At 57.0% G+C, this 21,130-nt stretch overlaps 1 protein-coding gene across 9 annotated transcripts; it reads left to right on the forward strand.

Annotated features, from left to right (window-relative positions):
• Positions 1 to 7,254: 7,254 nt before the first annotated feature.
• MIB2 (MIB E3 ubiquitin protein ligase 2) lies at positions 7,255 to 20,701 on the forward strand. Of its 9 annotated transcripts, none has more exons than XM_075549996.1 (21): positions 7,255 to 7,504; positions 8,070 to 8,154; positions 9,279 to 9,367; positions 14,504 to 14,773; positions 14,853 to 15,024; positions 15,782 to 15,888; positions 15,984 to 16,178; positions 16,389 to 16,531; positions 16,640 to 16,747; positions 17,463 to 17,567; positions 17,646 to 17,808; positions 17,887 to 18,020; positions 18,131 to 18,279; positions 18,361 to 18,517; positions 18,604 to 18,764; positions 18,852 to 18,978; positions 19,074 to 19,307; positions 19,678 to 19,856; positions 19,930 to 20,126; positions 20,217 to 20,282; positions 20,404 to 20,701. In XM_075549996.1, exons 4-21 carry the CDS (start codon positions 14,527 to 14,529, stop codon positions 20,640 to 20,642), a joined length of 2,883 nt encoding a protein of 960 aa, XP_075406111.1. In that variant the 5' UTR covers positions 7,255 to 7,504; positions 8,070 to 8,154; positions 9,279 to 9,367; positions 14,504 to 14,526; the 3' UTR covers positions 20,643 to 20,701. The 9 variants fall into 9 exon arrangements, with proteins under 9 accessions (XP_075406111.1, XP_075406120.1, XP_075406083.1 ...); XM_075550005.1 differs by having other exon boundaries at positions 16,652 to 16,747; XM_075549968.1 differs by having other exon boundaries at positions 16,389 to 16,747.
• The last annotated feature ends 429 nt before the right edge of the window (positions 20,702 to 21,130 follow it).

The raw sequence follows: 21,130 nt of genomic DNA on the forward strand, positions 1-21,130 counted from the left end.
TTGGCACCTTGTGATCACACAGGCTGGTGTGCTTCTTCCATGTGGGCTTTGTTGCTTCTGAGCTAGATGGCTGCTTGTTCACCTTCAAGCCTTTAAGACCCAGAACACTATCTCTTTTGATAGCCGGGCACCATCAGCTTTCTTTGCCACATTTGCTTATGCACCCGTTTGTCTTCGGCGATCGTATCATGGAGGTGTGCAGCCAATGATATGATTTTTTGTTCTTTGATGCCTGGTAACTGATCCCTTTGGGACCACGTGATCACACAGACTGGTGTGTTCTTCCATGTGGGCTTTGTTGCTTCTGAGCTAGATGGCCGCTTGTTCACCTTCAAGCCTTTAAGATCCCAGACACTATCTCTTTTGATAACCGGGCACCATCAGCTTTATTCACCACATTTACTTGTTCACCCGCTTTGGCTTCAGCAGTTGTGTCAGGAGGGTGAGCATCGTAGAGTGCCAATTTAATAAAAGAAAGTATTCATTCATTGAGGGAGTGCTTGAGTAGAGGCCCAAGGTCCTTCCGCCACCTTAATACTAAACCTATAAATATAGACACATAGATCTATTTCCCCATCCTCATATATATATTCGCATGTACATGTCTTTGTCTAGACCTCTATAAATGCCCTTCGACTCCTAGCTCTTTCCTCCATCTCCCTTGACTTTCCTCCTGCCCTACTACCATGCTCCGTCCCCAACTGGGTTACAGCTATACAAAGGTCGTTCTTATCTGGTAGAGAACACTGTTTAAAGAGATCTGGTTGTGCGTGACCATCAAAGGTGCAAATGTTGGTCCCTGTCTGTTTGGAACAAAGAAGAATGAAGAAAATCTAAGACACAAGGGAACAGTGAATCCAAAGAAGAAATGGACCCCGTCAGCCCCAAGCTCCACAGCCCTGAGACCAGAACAAGAAGGTCCCAGCCACTGAAGCTGGCTGCTGTGAGGGGATCACAATAGTAGTGGGAGGACAACGTGGAACACATTAAAAAAAAACAGGCAGTGGTCTGAAAGAGGCTGGTGAAGCTCCCACGAACATGGCCCTCAGACAAGCTTCAAGACTGCCGTGGCTCCACATTCAGTAAATGATAGGCACAGTTATAAGGTGAAAAATATCAGGGAAGCATGCACTCCTGAGCACAACCAACCATCAGAGATCAAAAGGACTTGTGTTAGTCCAGGTAGGCTAGAGGAACAAATTCATGGACACTCATATATGTGTAATAGAGAACTTTCTAGCAGAAAATAATTTTATATTGAGAAACTACCCCAGCCCAGTTCAGATCAAGTCCATAAATCCAATATTAGCCCATAAGTCCGATAGCAATCTATAAATTCCTCTTCAGACTCATGCAACACATGCAATGACGCCAAATGCAGGAAGATCACAGGCCAGTGGGTGGAAAGTGTTGTGGATCCAGTGGCAGTGGAAGCATCTCAGCACTGGCAGGGGTCTCCATGTGGCTCCTTCAGCTCCAGGGCTCTAGCATAGCTCCTTGTGTCTTCTCCACAGGAATGTCTCGAAGGGAATGTGTGAATGTGCTGTTTATCTCCGTAGTGCCTCCAAATGAGGTTAGCAAGCTGTGACCTGATTAACAGGCTAAACCACACCCCATTCACTCTTAAGTCTCAAGTTGGCAACAGATTATGTAACCACTACAGGCCTGTATTTGTCCAGGGAAATGGAAGGTAAAAAGGGAATGGAGAGGAAGACTGGGAATAGTAAACACAATGAGCAAGTGGGGCCAGTGCTGTTACATCGAGGGGCCTTGTAATCAATGCCACACATCAAACTGGGTAAAAATGGTTGAGTGGGAAACCAGTTCTCTCTGTAAATTTTCATTCAGATTATAATACATAAATAAAGAGGTATGCTTTATTTAGCTGTGATGCTGAGCCTCTTGAAGGGACAAGTTAGGCCACTTTTCCATTTCCTCAGAATATGGTAGTCCCTCAGTGCATTGGTAGTCTGTCAGTTCCTGAAGTCTTGTTTTGGCTGATGCTTTCAGTGGAGAGCCAGTGTCTTCCCGCAGCACCATTGGTTCTTGCTCATAAGCTCCCTCCTGAAATGGTGGACTGTCGACAGGTTCTTTTTGGTACATTGATTCTGTGTCTTCTTTCCATCTTCCTTCCCTGACCCCTTTTAAATTTTTATTCCCCTCCTTTTTGTTTATTTTTTAAACAGTTTTACTGGCACTTCATCCATTTACCGTACAATTTAATAGTTCAATTGTATCAAGAATCCATCTTTCCTTTGATGCTTCCATAAGGTCTTTCAATATTACAACTTGAGGGTTGACTTCTTGAGTTCTTTCTGTTTAAGATGTGCTGAGTGTGTTTGTCCTCTCTCGTTTTCTAAGGCTAAATCTTTGCACATGGCATTGTAATACTTTGCTTTATCTTCTAAAGCTGCCCGTGGAAATTTTCTGTTCAGCTCTTCATCCTTTCTTCCGTTTACCTTAGCTACTCTATGATTAAGAGCAAGTTTCCGTCTCTTCTGACATCCACTTTGATCTTTTCTTTCTTTCTGCCTTTTAAAAATTATTATTAAATACTTTATTGGGGGTTCTTACATCTCTTATCACAATCCATACATTCTTCCATTCTGTTAAGCACATTTGTACATGTTGTCATCCTCATTTTCAAAGCATTTTCTTTCTACTTGAGCCCTTGGTATCAGCTCCATCAATTTCCCCCTGCCCTCCCTCTCTTTGAACCCTTGATAAGTTATAGATTATTATTTTTATATCTTATATTGTCCTCTGTCACCCTTCACCCACTTTTCTGTTATTCATCTTCTGGGCGGGGGCTATGTGTTGATCCTTGTGATCAATTCCCCTTTTCTCCCTCCCCCCCACCCCCCCCCCCCCGACCTTTCCCTAATCCTCCTGGTATCTCTTTTTTCATTGTTGGCCCTGGGGGGGCTTATCTATCCTGGATTCCCTGTGTTGTGGGCTCTTATCTGTAGCAGTGTGCATGTTTTGGTCTGATCTAATGGTAAGAGGTCATGATGTGGGTGGGGGAGGAAGCATTAAAGAACTAGAGGAAAGTTGTGTGTTTCATCAGTGCTATATTGCACCCTGATGGGCTCTTCTCTTCCTTGTGACTCTTCTGTGAAGGGATGTCCAATTGTCTACAGATGGGCTTTGGATCTCCACTCCTCATCTCTCCTCACCGCCATTCACATTGATATAATTTTGTTCTGGGTCTTAGATGCCTGATACCTGATCCCATCAACATCTCATGATCACACAGGCTGGTGTGCTTCTTCCATGTGGGCTTTGTTGCTTCTCAGATAGATGGGTGCTTGTTTATCTTCAACCTTTAAGACTCCAGACACTATATCTTTTGATAACCAGGCACCATCAACTTTCTTCACCTCATTTGCTTAAGTACCCATTTTGTCTTCGGCGATAGTGTCAGGGAAGGTGAGTATCATAGAATGCCAGATTATTAGAACAAAGTGTTCTTGTGTTGAGGGAGTACTTGAGAGGAGGCCCAATGTCCATCTGCTACCTTAATTCTTAACATATAGCTATAAGTACATAGATCTATTTCCCTTTCATTATATATATATTTACATATGTACATGGCTGTATTTAGACCTCTATAAATGTTCTTTCCTCTATTTCCTTTTACTTCCCTCTTGTCCCATCATGTTTGGCCTTCATTTGAGTTTAGTAATTCCTCACTGTTATATTGCCCTTGATTGAGCCCCACTAGGCATCTTACACCCTTCTCTCTACTGATTTTAATTCACTTGTTGTTCCCTTGTCCCTGGGTTGGTTCACTGCCCTTCCTTTCTCCTACCCCCCTTCTCCCATATACCCCCTGGAACCATTAGTTCTGTTGTTTTCATCTCCAAATTGTTTATCCCACTTATCTTATCTAGCTAGACATGCAGAGACATTAATAAGTGCAAAAACCAGGCAAAGTAAAACAAAACAACAAAGAAGACAAAACCAACAAAACAATATCAACAACCAAAAACAAAATAACAACAAGAAGAAGAAATCCAATGACAAAAAGGGAAAACCTTTAGGAGTGTTTTCTAGTCGAGTCTGAATGGGTGCCACACTCGGTCTGCAAAGTCTATCTTTGTATTCCCCGGGGATTTCATCACTTTGCTCCCTTTGCTGCTCTGTTGCATGCCCTTGGTCTTTCACTCCAGTGTGATAGGGTCAGATTGGGCACAATTCCCGCACTGTGTCTCCAGTGTTGTCCCCCGTAGTGCTATGGTTCAGTGAGGGACACCGTGTCTCCTGGGGGGTCAGCCCTATGGTCCTTTCTGTGCATTGTCTGCTCTGAGCAGGAATATCGCCCTTGGGGCTTGGTGGGCTAGGATGTGTTCCCCTCCCTCTCCATCCCTCTTTATTTCTCCTGTGTGCCCTAATCAGACGTGCCCCCTCCCCAAGCTGTAGCTTCAGTGGTGTCCTCTGAATTGCATTCTTCTGGGGGGGGTCCACATAGCTGGTATTGGGGCCGGCATCGCAGACCTATTGGTTTCCTGGTACATGCCAGCCAGTATGTTGTATTCATGTCTTGGCACATCGGGTTGAAGCCTGGTCTCGCTCCCTCTCCTGTGGAGATATAAACAATACCCTCCCTTGGGTGGTTTAGTGCCCTGCTCCCCCATCTCTACCCATGTCTTTTTTTTTTCTTCTCTCTCTCTTCTTTCCTCTTCCTATTTAGTTGGCTGCCATATGTATCCCTGGATTGGGTTTGGCCCTGCCATAGTACCTGAACCTCACCCCAGGCTTTCCTGCCTTTATGACCCTTTAAGAACCTTGTGTCCTCCCACAGTTCAACAGGTCTTCTGGTTCATTAGTGTTCAATGCATCAAATCTGTTCTTGAGATGGTCTCAAAATTCAGGTGGGATAGGATCAACGTCATATTTGGCTTTTGTGGACTTGTTTTAAGTTTCTTCAGCTTCAACCTGAACTTACCTGTGAGCAATTGACAATCTATTCCACAGTCAGCTCCTAGCCTCGTTTTAGCTGCCTCTTGTCTTTTCCACAGGTGTAGTCCATTTGATTTCTGTGCAATTCATCTGGAGAAGTCCACCATTTGCGTTGTTGAAAAAGGTATTGGCTATGAACAAATCGTTGGCCCTGCAAAATTCTGTGATCGTCAGCTTCATTTCTATTAGCCAAACCATATTTTCTAACTACTGTTCCTTCCTCTGTTTCCAACTTGTGCATTCCAATCACCAAAAATTATCAGTGCATCTTGATTGCATGTTTGATCAATTTCTGACCAAAGACATTGATAGAAGTCGATTTCTGCATCACTAGTTTTAGAAGTTGGTCCATATATTTGAATATCAGCTATGTTGATCGGGTTTCCTGGAATGCACATAGATACAATACCATCTCAGACAGCATTGTACTATAAGATAGACCTTGAACTCTTCTGACTATAATGCAAGGCCATTCCTCTGGATTGTGTGATTCCAAGCAGAGTAAACCATATGATTTTCTGATTAAATATAGCCAAGACCAGTTCATTTCAGCTCACTCATGCCCAAGATATCAACATTTATGCTTTCCATTTCATGTTTGATGATTTCCAATTTTCCTAGATTTATACTTTGTACATTCTACATTTAGATTATTAGTAGTTTGGAGGAGCTTTCTCTTCTTATTTTGAGTCGTGCTTCCTCAATAAATTAAGGTCTGGAGGCTTATTCCCACAGGCTTTACCCTATTCACGTCCTATGGTCCACTGTACTTGGGCAGTCTTCCTCCGTCCTATTCTGTGTGCCTTCTGATCTGAGGATAGTCCTACTGGTGCAGGGCTTGCAAGTTGGGCTGCTAACCACAAAATCAGCGGTTGGAAACCACCAGCCGCTCCTGAGGAGGAAGACGGGTCAGGCTGCTCCCCTGAAACTCACCAGGCAGCTCCTCCCTGTCCTATGAGGGTCACCAAGAGGGGCTCATCGTATGGCACTACCATGGTCTCCTCAGTATTGGACAATGTTTCAATGCTATAGTGAGGTTTTCAGAGGTTTATTCCTCCAAAGTAGTAGGCAGACCATTCCTTCTTCATAGTCTGTTCTTAGTCCATCCTGTACGGTTGCTATAGATCGGAATTAATTTGCCTCGCTTCAACAGGAGAAGGGTCGTGGAGAGGGAGTGCTCTTGTTGACATTATTGGGAAACCCATAAAGATGTCTCCAATTAATCCAATTTAGCAGTCGATCTCCCCCAGCCCCCCAAATATGGATGTGTTCATCGATGGAAACAGTTAAAAAAATTGAAAAAAGTGGCCTCTGGGATGTGGTGCTGGAGGAGGGGAGGATGGGGCAAGGGACTGTCGTTTTTCATCTCTGCCTGCATTTAAATCAAATTAAGTCGGATGAGGTAGTGCCATGACGTCTTCCCTCTGCTTCCCTGGAAACTCAGCCTATGACTCCGAATCTTAAGTCACTCGCACCCGCCAGCTGACAAACGCTTGAACTTCAGACAGGCTCCGTCTCCATGGCAACAGAATACGGGAGAGGCGGGGCTACCTATGACAGGCGCCTGGCCATTCAGTGGCTGGGCCGCTCCGAACCGGGCTGCGCCACGTCGGGCTAGGCGAGCTCCACGCACGGGCGCCCTGCCCCGCTGCGACGCACTTCCGGCGCCCGCCCCAGTCCCCTGGGCCGCGGCCGCATCCTCTCTTCTGAAGGTGCTGGCTGGCCTTCTCCCGCACCCTGGCCGCCCGGCCATTGGGCGCTCTCTCTTGCCCGCACTGAGCCCGCCCAGCCAGTGACGCCTCCGTGCGTCGGGGGCCCGGCGGACGCCTCCACAGGTTGCTCCCAGGTGGCCAAGACAATTCGAGTCGGTTTCTCTGTCCCGTCCATGTCCCGAGGTGACCTTGTCTAGGAAGCAAGGCCAGACCTAGGAGGCCTGGACATGGCCCCCGCCCGCGCACGCACTTGTGAAACCAGGCCCCAAACCCGTATACATTGTGAAATCTCACCACCATCCCACCGCCCTTTCGTCAATGCCAGGTTTAGAACCGCCCCTGGCCAGACTCCAGGCTAACCTGCCTTCCCGGACTCAGGGAGGCCAGGCGTGCTGAGGACAGCAGAGAAAGGGACCAGGCCCAAGGTCCTGAGAGCTGCGCGTGGGAGGGGACCTCAGCAGCGCCCCCTACAGCTCGTTCGAGTTAGTGTTGCCGCGATGCCCCCTGGGAGTTGTGGTCCGGGCCCGCCCCCCACGCTCGGCCTGGGTAGTCTGAGAACTACAACTCCCGGCAAGCCCGGCGGCGGCCCCAGGAAACCGAAGTGCTGGGGGCTTAGGGGCAGCCTCTGCCCGGTGGGCTGCGGGCGCTACGCAGCGGGGTCGGCAGCGGCGGCAGGGCGCTCAGTCCTGGCCGCCGCTGAGCCACCGAGGGCCGGCGTGCCAGCATCCACCCGCCCGCGCAGACCGCGACTGACAGACTGACGGACTGGCTGACAGCGCTTCTCAGGGCCCCCAGCCTCCGGTCCGATCTAACGGGACCGAAACTTCCGGGCAAGTGGAGGGGTCATTGGGGTCCTGAGACCCGGACAGGGGTCTGCATGGGTTGCGGGTGCGGGACGACTTCTCCAAGGAAGGGGACTGGAATGACAAGGGGCGGGGTGTCCCCTAGGGGTGCCGGCGGCAGGGCTGGGCTTCCTAGCCTCGGACTCTTGGGAGCCGGGCGCGGGGCGGGAGACAGAGGGCAGCCACTCCTACTTCCCCCCTTCCCGGCGCTGGGTCAGCGGCTCGTGCCCGGTGCGCGTCCCAGAGCCCCGGCCCGGGCGCAGCGCGGGCCTGACGTCTGCAGAGCCGGGCGACTCCGGGCGGCAGGTGGCGGCCCAGCGCTTCAGCTGCTGCGCGCCGGAGACAGTGACTGCAGCAGGCGCTGGGTGGCCAGATCGCAGGGGTCTGACGACAGGAGGCAGGCCCCGGGGAGCTCGAGGTGTTGGGCGTGGGCCTGGGAACTAGCATCTAGACAGTGGCAGCCCGAGGAGCTGACGGGGCCGCCCTGGGCGCGACACGGTCCCCGCAGAGGTGCGGGTGCTAACTGCGCTTCTTGGCGTTTCCGTGGCTACAGGGTTGATGGCTCAGGACGTGCCCTGAAACTGCAAGAGGCCAGTCCCAGTGTCCAGGCGTTTGAGCAGCAGCCCAAGGGTCCCAAGGTGGGTGGCTTGGCTGGCTGGACCCCCACACTGGGGAGCTTGCCTGGTCTTGTACTGAGATGAGCAGAGTGGGCTGAGGGCCCACTGTGGGCTGTCTCAGTCCTCTGGTGTGGTTTGTTGTTTTGAAGGGGGTGTGCATTTGTGGGGGTGGGGGTGGGGGATGATCAGTGGTCTTGCCTCTCTACCTCCCAGCTGAGCCAATCGGAAAACCAGTCAGATATCCCCGAGGCTGCGATGGCCACAGTGTCTGAGCCCCTTGCTCCTGGCCCCTCCTCTCCCCTCAGCCTGCCCTGTTGCTCCAGCGCATGCAGATGCAACAGGTGCCGTAATGGCGGGCGGTCTGCTTCTCTCCAGGCAGCTCTGCATAGCCAACAGGTGGTGCCACCCCGTCCGTAGGGTGTGTCCTGCTGGCCCTGTCCAAAGGGTTGCCCCCGGGTGGCCACGATGAGAGGTGAGGCTGGCTCAGCTATCACCTCCACTAGCTGCTGGAAGCATTCTTGCTGCTTCGTTGATGTTCCAGCGCTTTCTCAGACTTTCGCCCTACTCCCTGGGGACTGGATCCCACCCACCGTAGCCCTCCTCCCCACACCGTGCCCTCCCCCATTTGAGAAGTGTACCGGCCTCTTAGCCAGAGCTGCCTCGTGGCGAAAGCCTGAGGGATTCACCCATTTTTTTGCCAGTTAATTGTGCCACACACAGTGTCAATTTCCAAAGGCGCCAGGACAGGACCGGCAGCTCGCTGGCAGCTGTGACAGTTCAGTTCCCGTGAACTGTTTCTTCGGAATGAAGGTGGTTTGCCAGCTTCCCAGCTAAACGGGATTCCATTTTCTGGCCTGCTCAAGCTTCTCCTAGAATAAACCTTTCCCCCCTTGGGAAAGACCCCTCGGAACTGCTGTTCTGAATTGTGATTGGAGGCCGCTCTGCCCCAGGGGAGCATGTGGGTTCTCGAGGTGCACATCTGGGGACAGCAGAGCACCCTATCAGCCTCCTGTGTGGCCACCAGTGCACATGCCAACCGAGCGAAGCACCCATCTCCCTGCCTTACCCCCCGCTTCCCACTCACTGGTCGGTGACCCACCTGCCCAGATGTGCTCTGTGTCGACATGGCTGTTGGGTTCCTACAGGACATCTGGGCAGCTGGCCACACCAGGACCTCAGGGAGTCACAGATTAAGCACCTGAGATGCTGACACGAGGCTGCTGTGTGCTGTGAGGTATGTTCTAACTTGACAGGGTGGACCCTCTTTGTCACTTTAGTCCTACTACAGTGATAGCCTTAGAGGTCATTGGAAAAACCGGAAGCATCAGTCTCTGTCTGAGGCACCCCCAGGTCAGCCTGGGTCAGCCTGGGCACATTGGGGAGGAGGATGGTGGAATCTAGTATTTCTGATTAAGAAAAGAGTCAGCCACTGGTGGGCCTGTTTCCCCTCCAGCAGAGCCCGATTTGCAGTGCTTACCTCCCTACGTTTTAAGTGCGGCGATGAGGATGAGAGTGGTCAGTACCTGATCCTTAGCAACCGGAAGCAGGGCTGCATGGCCATCAAGGGCGGCTGGCACCCCGCAGCCTCCTCTGGCTCTGAGCGTCAGTGTTTCTGGGTAGGCAGAATGTGGGCCCAGCCTTGGGTGTCTGCACTGTCCACAACCACCAGCTAGCCTAGAGGGAACCAGCTGGAGTTGGGAGAGGTCCCCATGGCAGGAAGGGAGGAACGGATGTCCTCTGTGCCTGGAGCCCTGAGGGACAGGACAGAAAGGTGACAAGGAAGCCCGGAAACTGCTTGCTAGCCAGGAAAGGTTGGACAAGGGGAGATGGCGGGAGTGTGGCTGTGACTGAGAGTCTGGCTAGCGGTTCTCAACCTGGAGGTCGTGAACCCTTTGAGGGGTAAACAACCCTTTCACAGGGGGTGCCCCATTCATCACAGTAGCAAAATGATAGTGATGAAGTAGCAACGAAAATAATTTTATGAAAAAAGTAATAACTGTATGGTTGGGGGTCATCACTATATGAGGAACTGTATGAAAGAGTCGTGGCATTAGGAAGGTTGAGAACCACTGCTCTAGGCTTTTCATTTTGGGTGTTCTGGGCAGGAGCCTGCCCGAGTCTGTGGCATGATCAGCTTGGGTACAGAGTACAGGAACCTTGGAACCTGCAGCCTGGGTCTTCAGGCCCAGGGCTGCCCAGCCCTAGTCCTAAGGCCTCTCTGATGCCCTGAGGACGGTAATGGCTGGGCAGCTCACGACCTGAATCCTTTGTCCAGGCACCCACAGCACCTGACTCTCCTACAGGGTGGGGCAGGCCCTCGCCACCTGAAGCTGCGACACTTGACCTCCTGGGTGGTAGGCGGTGGGGTACCTGGTGCCTCTGCCTCTGCCAGTTCTTGTTGTGCCCTGCCCCTCCCCACTCCCCACCTGGAGAGTGAGTCCTGAGACCATGGAGCTTTTCAGGGTAGGACCAGTGGTGACATGTGGGGCCCTGGGACAGTAACCAGGCTGTGAGCCCTGGGGTTGGGAATGGATGATTAATGCTGAGGTCCCAGACCCCAGGGACACTGGTGACAGAATTCAGGCTGGTCTCTGGTTGCTTGAGAGGCAAGAGGGGGAGAAGTGGAGGAGCAGGCTGGGAAGCCTCCCTGAGGGCCTGGAACTGAACCGAGTTCCTGCAGGGATCCTGCCTCCACTGACATGGGGCTGGAGGAGGCAGTCAGGCTTCCTGGAGCGTAGCTCTGCCGGGGCTGGAACCTGGGTGTGCCCCACTGCTTGAGCTGTGCTGCCATGTCACAATTGGTGGGAGAACCAGGGCAGGGGCCCCAGGTGTCTCTGGGCTCTGCTCAGGACAGCCTGGCCTCAGGATGACTAGTTCAGGATGCAGTGCTGAGGGTGGGAGGCCCCCCCCCCACACACACACCCTGCCCCCCGACTCAGTGTTAACTGTGGTGTCTTGACCCTCAACTCTAGGAAGGCAGCTGGGGTGGGGGTGGGGGGAGGGGTTACTGGCTGGGGCTGGCTGGCTGGCCGAGCTCCAGGGTGACTGCTAAATATATGTGTGTGATGCAAACAGGTGCAGGCCAAAGGTTCACACAGTGACCTCTGCCTGTCGCCTGCCTGCCACACCCTCCACCCTGTTCTTTCCCCTGAGGCTGGAGAAGGCAGCAAGCAGCCAGCAGGACCAAGGGTGTGGATGGGGGTCCCTCCGAGGGCCATGGTCAGTCTGTCTTGTCTGCCCAGACTTACTTGTGTGGTCAGTAGCTGCCTGTCTCTGTCCCACTCTGGCAAACTCCAGTGAAACAGCGCTGGATGAGAAGTGGGCGGTGAGGAGACTCATGTGTCTCGCCTAGCCCTGGCTGACTCTGGGGGTCGTCTTGCCAACAGGTCAGACTGTGCCCCACACCAAGCTTTGTGTCTGCAGGGAAGGTCCTGGCCTGGAGAGGCCTGAGGGGTAGCCTGTGTGCCCCTTGAGTAACTTCCCACCAGCGGGGCACGGGACTCTCCCAGAGAGAGTCAGAGGCCTTTACCAAGGAGGGGCCACAGAGGCTGGCAGGCCAATCAGTCTGTGCAGAACCTGGCTCCTTGGGAGGGAACTTAAGACTGTCACAAGACTTGGGCAGGGAACTGCTCTGTTCTCCGTCTGCACATCCCTTCCCTCGGTGGTGGGTGAGTGTTGAGGCATGTCGGGGCCAGCTTGGCACTGGGCTATGGCAGTGTCCAGATGTGGTGCTCACTGCCCTGGGCAGGCAGGCAGTCTATATGATGTGGTCACCTTCAGTGGTGATCATGTCCAGCCTCTCTGCTGGACCCTGCAGGTCCCCAAGGAGTGGCCCTGGTCTTGGCTAGGCTGGAGGTACTGCTGGAGGACATGTGGCCCCACTGCCCTGGGCACCTACCGGGAGGCCTGGTCAGCCTGGCCACGCAGCATCTACCCCTGGGACCCTTCTCTCTGGAGGTGTCACAGGCATCCCCCATGGAGTAGCCCTGGGCTTGGCGGTGTACCATGAAGGGAGAAGAAGCTCCTCCCTGATGCCATGCTGCCATCTGCTGTGGGTGGGCAGGGCCACGTGGGGGGCTGCCATGACACACACCTGGAGGCACTGCTGGTCCTACCAAGGCAATGTGCTGCCCCCTTCAGGAAGGAGGCAGCTCCATTTGGTCAGAGCCTTCTCACTGGTGAAGGGGTCAGGAAGGTTTGTCCTGGATGTCCCTGGAGGAAGAGGGGCTGTCACAGGGAAGCTGTGGGAGAAAGTGGGATCTGCAGAAGGTCCGGCTGGCCTGGCCTGTGAGCGAGGCCGTAGCCTCAGGGAGCAAGCAGGCTGTGAGCACGGCCAGACAGGTGTGTTGTCTTCATTAGGGCTGGCTGGCATACCTCTCTAGATGCATTGCAACGGCTGCACAGAACATGTCCCAACGTTCCTTCGGGTCTGCTAGTAAATGCCCAAAGGGGCAGACCGCTCCACTGGAAGCCTCAGCCTGGAGACATTCTGCTCCAGTGCCATGGCTCAGCAAGCCCAGCTCCCTGAATTAAGTGCCCAGAGGTACCCCACTCCAGGAAGCTCCTCTTGAAGGCACAAAGCTCTACTTCTGTAACCCAGCAAGCCCAGCCTGCCCACTTCAGTGCCCAGAGTCACCTTACACTGCAATCCAGCCTCCTGCCCCCAAAGCGCTCAGCTTTGCTTGTTCTGTGGGGTGGGGAGTCCATCACTCTGTTTCATGCTCTGGCTCCGCTGCTGCTCCTCTGTCACAGCTGTCTTCTGGACCAAGGAGGTTCACTTCACTTCACAGGGATCTTGGATCCAGAGGTCGTGCTCTGCTCCAATCCACTGGGTCCTGCTGCTTCTCAGAGGACTAATTTTATACACAGCAAGATGGCATTCCAGGGAATCCTGTTGACAGTTACTCACAGGTGAATCCTATCTGGACCTTCCTCCATCTTCTTACCAGACCCATGCAGGGGAAGGTCCTTTGGTGGGAGTGAAGAGACTTTGGCTAGAAGAGCCATATTCAATAATTCACTACCCCTGCCATTGGGACCCTGTATTCAGGTGCGCCTTGAGAGCACAGGGAGGAACTTAGACCTTTGAGGCCCTGGCCTGAAGGGTATGGGCAGGTTGAGCCTCTCGAAATCTGTTATCTTAGGATATATGTCTCAAGTATCTTCTGGATCCACTCATGTCTTTAAAAAACATTCTCCCCCCCCCACCACTGAAGACATAGCAGAGTACAGAAAGGGTATGTATCCTAGGTGCACACATCGATGCATATTTACAAAGGAATACACGTATAATTGGCACCCAGATCCGGAAGCACATCTGCCTCCCCTGATTCCTGGTGCCCTGGCTTTCCGAGGTCTGTACAGAGGTGGGAATGTGTAACAGGCACTTTTGTAGCTAGCAGCTTCTCATCAGCATCACGCAGGTGAGAGTTGCTGTGACATTGCAGACAGCTGTGGTGGTGTCGCAGTCTGTGGTGGAGTCCCCCTCTCTGGGAGGACACAGAACAGAGCTGCTGTGGGCACACATGCTATCCCAGTCAGACAGACCTGGAGCTGCTGGCACGGTTCTCTGGAGAAGGCGCTGGCGGGTGTGTCTGGGCCAGCACTGTCCGCTGGGCACTCACTGCCACCAGGGCCCTGGGGGCTGGAGAAGCGGAGTGTGATGCTGGAGCCTGCTCCATTTCCTGCTGTGTCTGGTTTTCACACGCAGATGGTCTTTGTACACGTGGGTGCAAGGTCTGTGGGGGGTGGGGCAGGGGGTGCTGCCAGCAGCCTCCCGTCACCCGGTGATGGCCATGGCTTGGCAGCCTCTTAGGGCTTTGAGCAGCAGTCAAATGCAGCCCCGATATCAGCCGTCAACCGTGAGCGCCAAGTCTCCCATCTGAAAGCTTTTTTGTCTGTCTTTGTACATCCACACCTGGGACCCAAGTCTGTTCATCTTCAAACAAGAGGTACCGGATGGCCCAGCGTGCCTGACACAGGCAGCGTTCCATGGGCATTCGCCGACAGCCCCCTGGCCACAGGCCAGGCGGGACACCGCTCTGTCTGCTTGGAGCAGTCACGATGCAGCCCCGCCATTGGTCTGATGCCACTTCTGCACTTCCGGTCCGTCGCACCACACACTACTTGCTCTCAGCTACCTTCCAGGCCCCGCCCCATGGGTGCTCGGCCTGAAACTCCTCCGGGCCAGGTGCAGCTTTGGCTCTGTCCCATAGCCCTCGGCTGGAGGGCCTGCCAGGCCCCCCAGGCTGCCCAACCACTGCCTGTGCCCACACTGGAGTGCTCATCTGGGGGGCGCAGCAGCACCTGGTCTGCAACCGGTGGACCTTCCCGGGCATTGCCTGAGTGGGTGGTTTCGCTCTGCCCGCAGCTCCCCGGAAGACCCCGCCCACCATGGACCCGGACCCCCAGGCTGGCGTGCAAGTGGGCATGCGCGTGGTGCGCGGCGTGGACTGGAAGTGGGGCCACCAGGACAGCGGCGAGGGCGGCGTGGGCACCGTGGTGGAGCTCGGCCGGCACGGCAGCCCCTCCACCCCCGACCGCACGGTGGTCGTGCAGTGGGACCACGGCACTCGCACCAACTACCGCGCCGGCTACCAGGGCGCCCACGACTTGCTGCTCTATGACAACGCCCAGATCGGTGTGTCCCAGGCTGGGAGTGGGGCGGGGTGGGGCGGGGCGGGGGCCAGGCCGTCCTACCTGACCCGCCCCGTCCCCAGGCGTGCGCCACCCCAACATCATCTGTGACTGCTGCAAGAAGCACGGCCTGCGGGGCATGCGCTGGAAGTGCCGCGTCTGCTTTGACTACGACCTGTGCACGCAGTGCTACATGCACAACAAGCACGACCTCAGCCACGCCTTCGAGCGCTACGAGACTGCCCACTCGCGACCGTGAGTCCTGTGCCCCGTGGAACCTGGCCTTCGGGGAGGGGCAGGGGAGCCAGGGCCTGAGACCCCACCGAGACTGGGCATCCAAGAGCTCACAGGCCTGGCGCTGCCGCCCCAGGAAGGTGGCTGTGTCTGTGAAACAAGTCCACCGGGGTGGGTGCTACAACCTGGTGCCACTTCAAATGTCAGCCTAGCCCAGGGCAGTGCCATGGTGGGGACTGGGGATCTGGCAGGGGATGATGTGGGAAGGGGACAGTGGCAGAGGCAGCAGCCACCCTCCTACTCCCCATGGCCCCGCTTGCTGACAATAAACTGGAGAGGAGGGTTTGAGCTCAGAGCCCGCTCCAAGGCAGGGCTGAGGTTGGCTCGCTGGCCCCACAGGAGTTTGGAGGGGCAGGGCCGCCTCAGAAGGAGCACTCGTAGGCCCGTGGATGCTTCTTTTTCCCCAAGCTGATTCCTTTTCAGGTAGGCCACGTGCCAAAATGCACTTGGCCCAGATGGAGGCAGGAGACTGCACAGTGAGCCTGGTCCTGGGGATCCTCCTAATCTGGCATTAAGGCGGGTCTTAGGAAACACACTTGCTCCAGGGCCGTGAGTCCCGGGTGTCTGGAGGTCTGTGGAGCCGCCTTCCAGAGGCTGGAAGGCACTGGCTTACCAGGCTGATGCAGGGCAAGGGCTGGCTCTCTCAGCTGTGGGTGAGCACTGGGTAGGGAGGAATGTGGCAGGGGTCCATGTCAGCCCTGGTGTGCCTTTCCCGCAGCATCATGCTGAGCCCCCGCCAGAGCCTCCCGAGGATCCCTCTGAGGGGCATCTTCCAAGGGGCAAAGGTGGTGCGAGGCCCCGACTGGGAATGGGGCTCTCAAGATGGTGAGTGAGTGGCCAGGTGGGTTGGGGCTGGGGCAGACTACGATTCAGCCTTGTGGCACAGCCTTAGCTTATGAGCACAACTCACACCTCCCTAGGAGGCGAAGGGAAGTCGGGCCGTGTGGTGGACATCCGTGGCTGGGACGTGGAAACAGGCCGGAGCGTGGCCAGTGTGACGTGGGCTGATGGCACCACCAACGTATACCGTGTGGGCCACAAAGGCAAGGTGGACCTCAAGTGTGTGGGTGAAGCGGCTGGTGGTTTCTACTACAAGGAGCATCTCCCGAGGCTCGGTACGAGGCTGACCCCATGCAACACCACATACACCCCATACTGCCGCCCTCTGCCCCTCTGCTCAGCCCCTGGGTCAGGTGATGAGATGAAGGCGCTCCAAAGCGCTGTGGGAAAGTCCCGCGACCTTTCTGTTCCATGGGTCCGTGAACTTGTATGTGATACTTGGCAGGGAGGGGGCCCGGCCTGAGGCCTTCCTGCCATGCTCACAGGCAAGCCTGCAGAGCTGCAGCGGAGGGTGAGTGCAGACGGCCAGCCCTTCCAGCAGGGAGACAAGGTCAAGTGCTTGCTGGACACAGACGTGCTGAGGGAGATGCAGGAAGGGCACGGCGGGTGGAACCCGAGGATGGCTGAGGTGAGCTGCACTCCATCTGCCGTGTCTGTGCACCCCGCTTCCCTGCCCCGGGCCCCCTCCCCCAAGAGTCCTGCTCGGCCCAGCCACAGCCTCCATGACGCACCACAGTTTATCGGACAGACGGGCACCGTGCACCGGATCACAGACCGTGGGGATGTGCGTGTACAATTCAGCAATGAGACCCGCTGGACCTTCCACCCAGGGGCGCTCGTCAAGGTACCCACAGCATACCTTGGGAGCGGGGGCAGCAGGTGGAGTGAGCCCGGGGTCCTGGAGATGAGTAGGTGGGTTGAGGAAGGAGTGTTTTTATCCAAGGTCTTGGTGGGCTTCAAGCCACCATGTGTTTAGAGGGGCAAGTGATACAGCTAGGGTCCAAGCTGACCCCTCAGGGCGCACAGCAGACAGGAATGGACGTGAGGCCACAGAAAGGCCTTTCAGAGCCCAAGAGTGGGGACAGAGCAGAGGGTGAGGAGAGGGCCCTGGGTCGGGCATGTGGGGAAGGGGACAGGGCAGATGGGTTCCGCCCCAGACCTGAGCATGGACACAGGGGTGTTGGCAGGCAAGAGGCAGGCTCTCCCTCTCATGACCATCGAGTCACTGCTGACCATCGAGTCACTGCATAGTGAGCCCCCGCCCACGTGGGTTTCTGAGACAGTCACTGTTTCCGGGAGTAGAAAGCCCAGTCTCTCCCGGGAGCTGCTGGTGGTTTCCAACTCCTCAGGTCACAGCCCAGTGTGAAACCACTGTGCTCCCAGGGCCTAGAGAGCAACTTTGGATACCATTCTCCCGGCCTCCTGGTCCCCAGGGCGGGGCTTGGCCATCACCTCCCCAAACTGGCTCTCTGCTCCCTCTTGCCAACCCCCTCAGACTCTGGGTGGTCCTCTGGCACCGCCCTGGGCAGGGATCCCCCACATGCTGCTTTGTCATTCAGCACAACTCCTTCTGGGCGGGCGACATGGTCCGCGTTATCGATGGCCTCGATGCGGTGAAGCGGCTGCAGGCCGGGCACGGCGAGTGGACGGACGACATGGCCCCTGTGAGTGCCTAGCCTATGCAGCCCGGCCACCCACCTGCCCCAGAGATGTGCCTGTGACCCCGCACTCTGCCCCCTTAGGCCCTGGGCCGAGTCGGGAAGGTGGTGAAGGTGTTCGGGAACGGGAATCTACGGGTGGCGGTTGGCGGCCAGTTGTGGACCTTCAGCCCCTCCTGCCTGGTGGCCTACCGGCCCGAGGAGAATGCCAACCTGGATGTGGCCGAGCGCGCCCGGGAGAACAAAAGTAGGGACAAGCCCGGGTGGCCGGTGGGGGGCTGGGGCAGAGGCTGTCGGGCCCTCCTGACCTCGATCTTGGTGCTAGGCTCTCTGAGTGTGGCCCTGGACAAGCTCCGGGCACAGAAGAGTGACCCAGAAAACCCTGGGAGATTGGTGGTGGAGGTGGCCCTGAACAATGCAGCCCGGGCGCTGGACCTGCTGCGGCGGCACCCAGAGCTGGTAAGGCCCCAAGACTCCCCCTGCCACCCACCCCGCTTCTCCTCCCCTCTTCCATTTAGCCCAAGGGACAGGACAGTGAGCTCCTCGGCTGATCTGCTGGATCTCCACAGGTGGACACCAAGAACCAGGGCCGGACCGCTCTACAGGTGGCTGCCTACCTGGGCCAGATGGAGCTCGTGCGGCTGCTGCTGCAGGCACGGGCGGGTGTGGACGTGCCGGACGAAGAGGGCAACACGGCGCTGCACTATGCGGCCCTGGGGTGAGGCTTGCAGTGGGTGTAGTGTGGGGCATGTGGGAGGGGCGCTGCCCACCAGCCCAGCACCCTCACTTCTTCCCCCAGCAACCAGCCAGAGGCAGCCTGCGTCCTCCTGAGCGCGGGCTGCAATGCCGACGCCCTCAACGTCTCTCGGAGCGCAGCCCTGCACGTGGCTGTGCAGAGGGGCTTCCTGGAGGTCGTGCGTGTGCTGTGTGATCGAGGGTGCAATGTCAACTTACCTGTGAGTGCCACTGCCTGGGGCGGGAAGGTCAAGGTGGCGGCTAGGTGGCTTCCCCTCTCAGTGACCCTCAACCCACCCCCTGGCAGGATGCCCATGCCGACACGCCCCTACACTGCGCCATCTCGGCAGGCGCCGGTGCCAGTGGCATCGTGGAGATTCTTACTGAGGTGCCAGGCATTGATGTCACCGCCACCAATAGCCAGGGCTTCACGCTGCTGCACCACGCCTCACTCAAGGGCCACGTGCTGTGAGTGTGAAGGGTGGGTGAGAGCTGGTCAGGACCCCCCCCCCCAAGACAATCCTTGGGCCTGGCCAGACCTCCGTGTCCCCTCAGAGCGGTCCGGAAGATCCTGGCACGAGCCCGGCAGCTGGTGGATGCCAGGAAGGAGGACGGCTTCACTGCCCTGCACCTGGCTGCCCTCAACAACCACCGAGATGTGGCCCAGATCCTTGTTCGAGAGGTACAGGGCCTGGACCTGCCCAGAGTTGGCGAGCCCCCTCCATGAAGTGAACACCACCTTGGGGGCTGAACTGTGTCCCCCTTGCCCTGCCCCAGGGTCGCTGCGATGTGAACCTGCGCAACCGGAAACTCCAGTCCCCGCTGCACCTGGCTGTGCAGCAGGCCCATGTGGGGCTGGTGCCCCTGCTGGTGGATGCCGGCTGTAGCGTCAATGCTGAGGATGAGGATGGGGACACTGCCTTGCATGTGGCCCTCCAGCGCCACCAACTGCTGCCCCTGGCAGCTGATGGGGCCGGGGGTGACCCAGGGCCCTTGCAGCTGCTGTCTAGGGTGAGGAAGTGGACTGGGCAGGCCCCAGGTGACTGCCCGAACCTTCCTCGAAGGCCCAGGGAGCCAGCCCCATTGGGGGAAGGGGATCAAACTGGGGGTCATGAGGTCTGCAGGAGGCGTGGGCTCTGACCCTTCCCACTACAGCTGTGGCCCATTCTCCTGACCAGCCTGTGAGAGGGGCCGATGTGGGGTCCAGCGGGTGGAGGGTGGTCTCCAAAGGCAGCCATTTCTACAGAGCTGGCGAGCTTTTCTTGTCAGTTGCCTGAGGCTTCTTTCAGACAGGAAGGGGCTGCCCAGGCTGCAGCAGACCAGGTTCAGGCTGGCATCCTACGCTACCACCCAGCCTCATCAGGCCCATTTCGCTGCCCAGCTGCAGGCCTCAGGCCTCCCAGGCAGTGCGGAGCTGACGGTGGGCGCGGCGCTTGCTTGCTTCCTGGCGCTGGAGGGTGCCGACGTGAGCTATGCCAACCACCGCGGCCGGAGCCCGCTGGACCTGGCTGCCGAGGGCCACGTGCTTAAGGCCCTGCAGGCCTGTGCTCAGCGATTCCGGTGAGCCTGCGTCCCGAGGGTCGGGGATCCACCACCACCCGGACCTGTTCAAACCTCTCCCCTCCTAACACAGGGAGCGGCAGGTGGCAGAGGGCTGCAGTGGCGGGGGCGCGGTGGGGGGACGCCATGTGCTCAACACGCCCAATACGGTGACCAACCTGCACGTGGCGGCGGCGGCGGCAGGACCTGAGGCTGCAGAGTGCCTGGTGTGCTCGGAGCTGGCCCTGTTGGTGCTCTTCTCGCCGTGCCAGCACCGCACGGTGTGCGAGGGTACGTGCCTGCCTGCGTCAGGCTGGGGCACCGGGGCTCGGGGAGGGGAGAGAGGCTCCGCCCAACGCGCCACCCGCTCCGCTCCCGCAGAGTGTGCCCGCCGGATGAAGAAGTGCATCAGGTGCCAGGTGGCCATCAGCAAGAAGCTGCGTCCAGGTGGGTGGGGCGGGGCTTGCACTCTGTCCCCTATCACCTGACCCTTAGTACCCCCAACGGAAGGAGCTGGCCCTCCGCCCTGTGGTGGCTCACGCCAGCCCGTCGCTCCCACCCCCTGCAGATGGCACAGAGGTGGCCAGCGCCCAGCCTGCTCCTGGGCCGCCGCGGCAGCTGGTGGAGGAACTGCAGAGCCGCTACCGGCAGATGGAGGAGCGCATCACCTGCCCCATCTGCATAGACAGCCACATCCGCCTCGTGTTCCAGTGTGGCCACGGCGCGTGCGCGCCCTGCGGTGCCGCGCTCAGTGCCTGCCCCATCTGCCGCCAGCCCGTTCGCGACCGCATCCAGATCTTCGTGTGAGCCGGCTTGCCCGGCCCCCTCACCCCTCCGCCACCATGTTTTATAAAAGGATCCACGTACTCTGTGTGTGCCTGCCTGCCTGCGGGTGCGCTTCAGTCCCTACCCACCTGCGCGACCGACGCCACCCAGGCCGTCCTGACAAGGCTCCTCAGCCTCTTCCTTTCCGTATTCCCAGGGGCTCCTCCCCCGCCCCCACCTCCCGCTGCCGCCAGCCGTCATAACCTACCCAGCCGGGCTTTGCCAGCGCCTCCTCCCACACTACATCCAGGCCAGGAAGAGGTCCAGGCAGGCACGGGGTGGGGGCACTCACATGGGACAGAAGAGGGGGACTGCTGTCCTTCAGCAGCACGCTGGGTGGCCCTGCTCATTCTGCCCTCAGTAAGGAGGCAGGCACCTTGGAGTCCAGTTGGCCTGGCTAGAGGCCTCCCCAAGACCCCCCGACTGCCCCATCCCTCACTGTCCCTCTGGAGGGGGGGCAGAGGCTCCTG

Source organism: Tenrec ecaudatus, chromosome 1 (assembly GCF_050624435.1).
Source record: "Tenrec ecaudatus isolate mTenEca1 chromosome 1, mTenEca1.hap1, whole genome shotgun sequence".
NCBI lineage: Eukaryota > Metazoa > Chordata > Mammalia > Afrosoricida > Tenrecidae > Tenrec > Tenrec ecaudatus.

Bases quoted from the DNA above. Each gene is read 5' to 3' on its own strand.
- MIB2 (XM_075549929.1), top strand. From the start codon at position 14,527: ATGGACCCGGACCCCCAGGCTGGCGTGCAAGTGGGCATGCGCGTGGTG. The intron at 17,568-17,645 runs GTGAGTGCCTAG...CTGCCCCCTTAG, and splicing joins GGACGGACGACATGGCCCCT to GCCCTGGGCCGAGTCGGGAA. The intron at 18,518-18,603 runs GTGAGTGCCACT...ACCCCCTGGCAG, and splicing joins GGTGCAATGTCAACTTACCT to GATGCCCATGCCGACACGCC.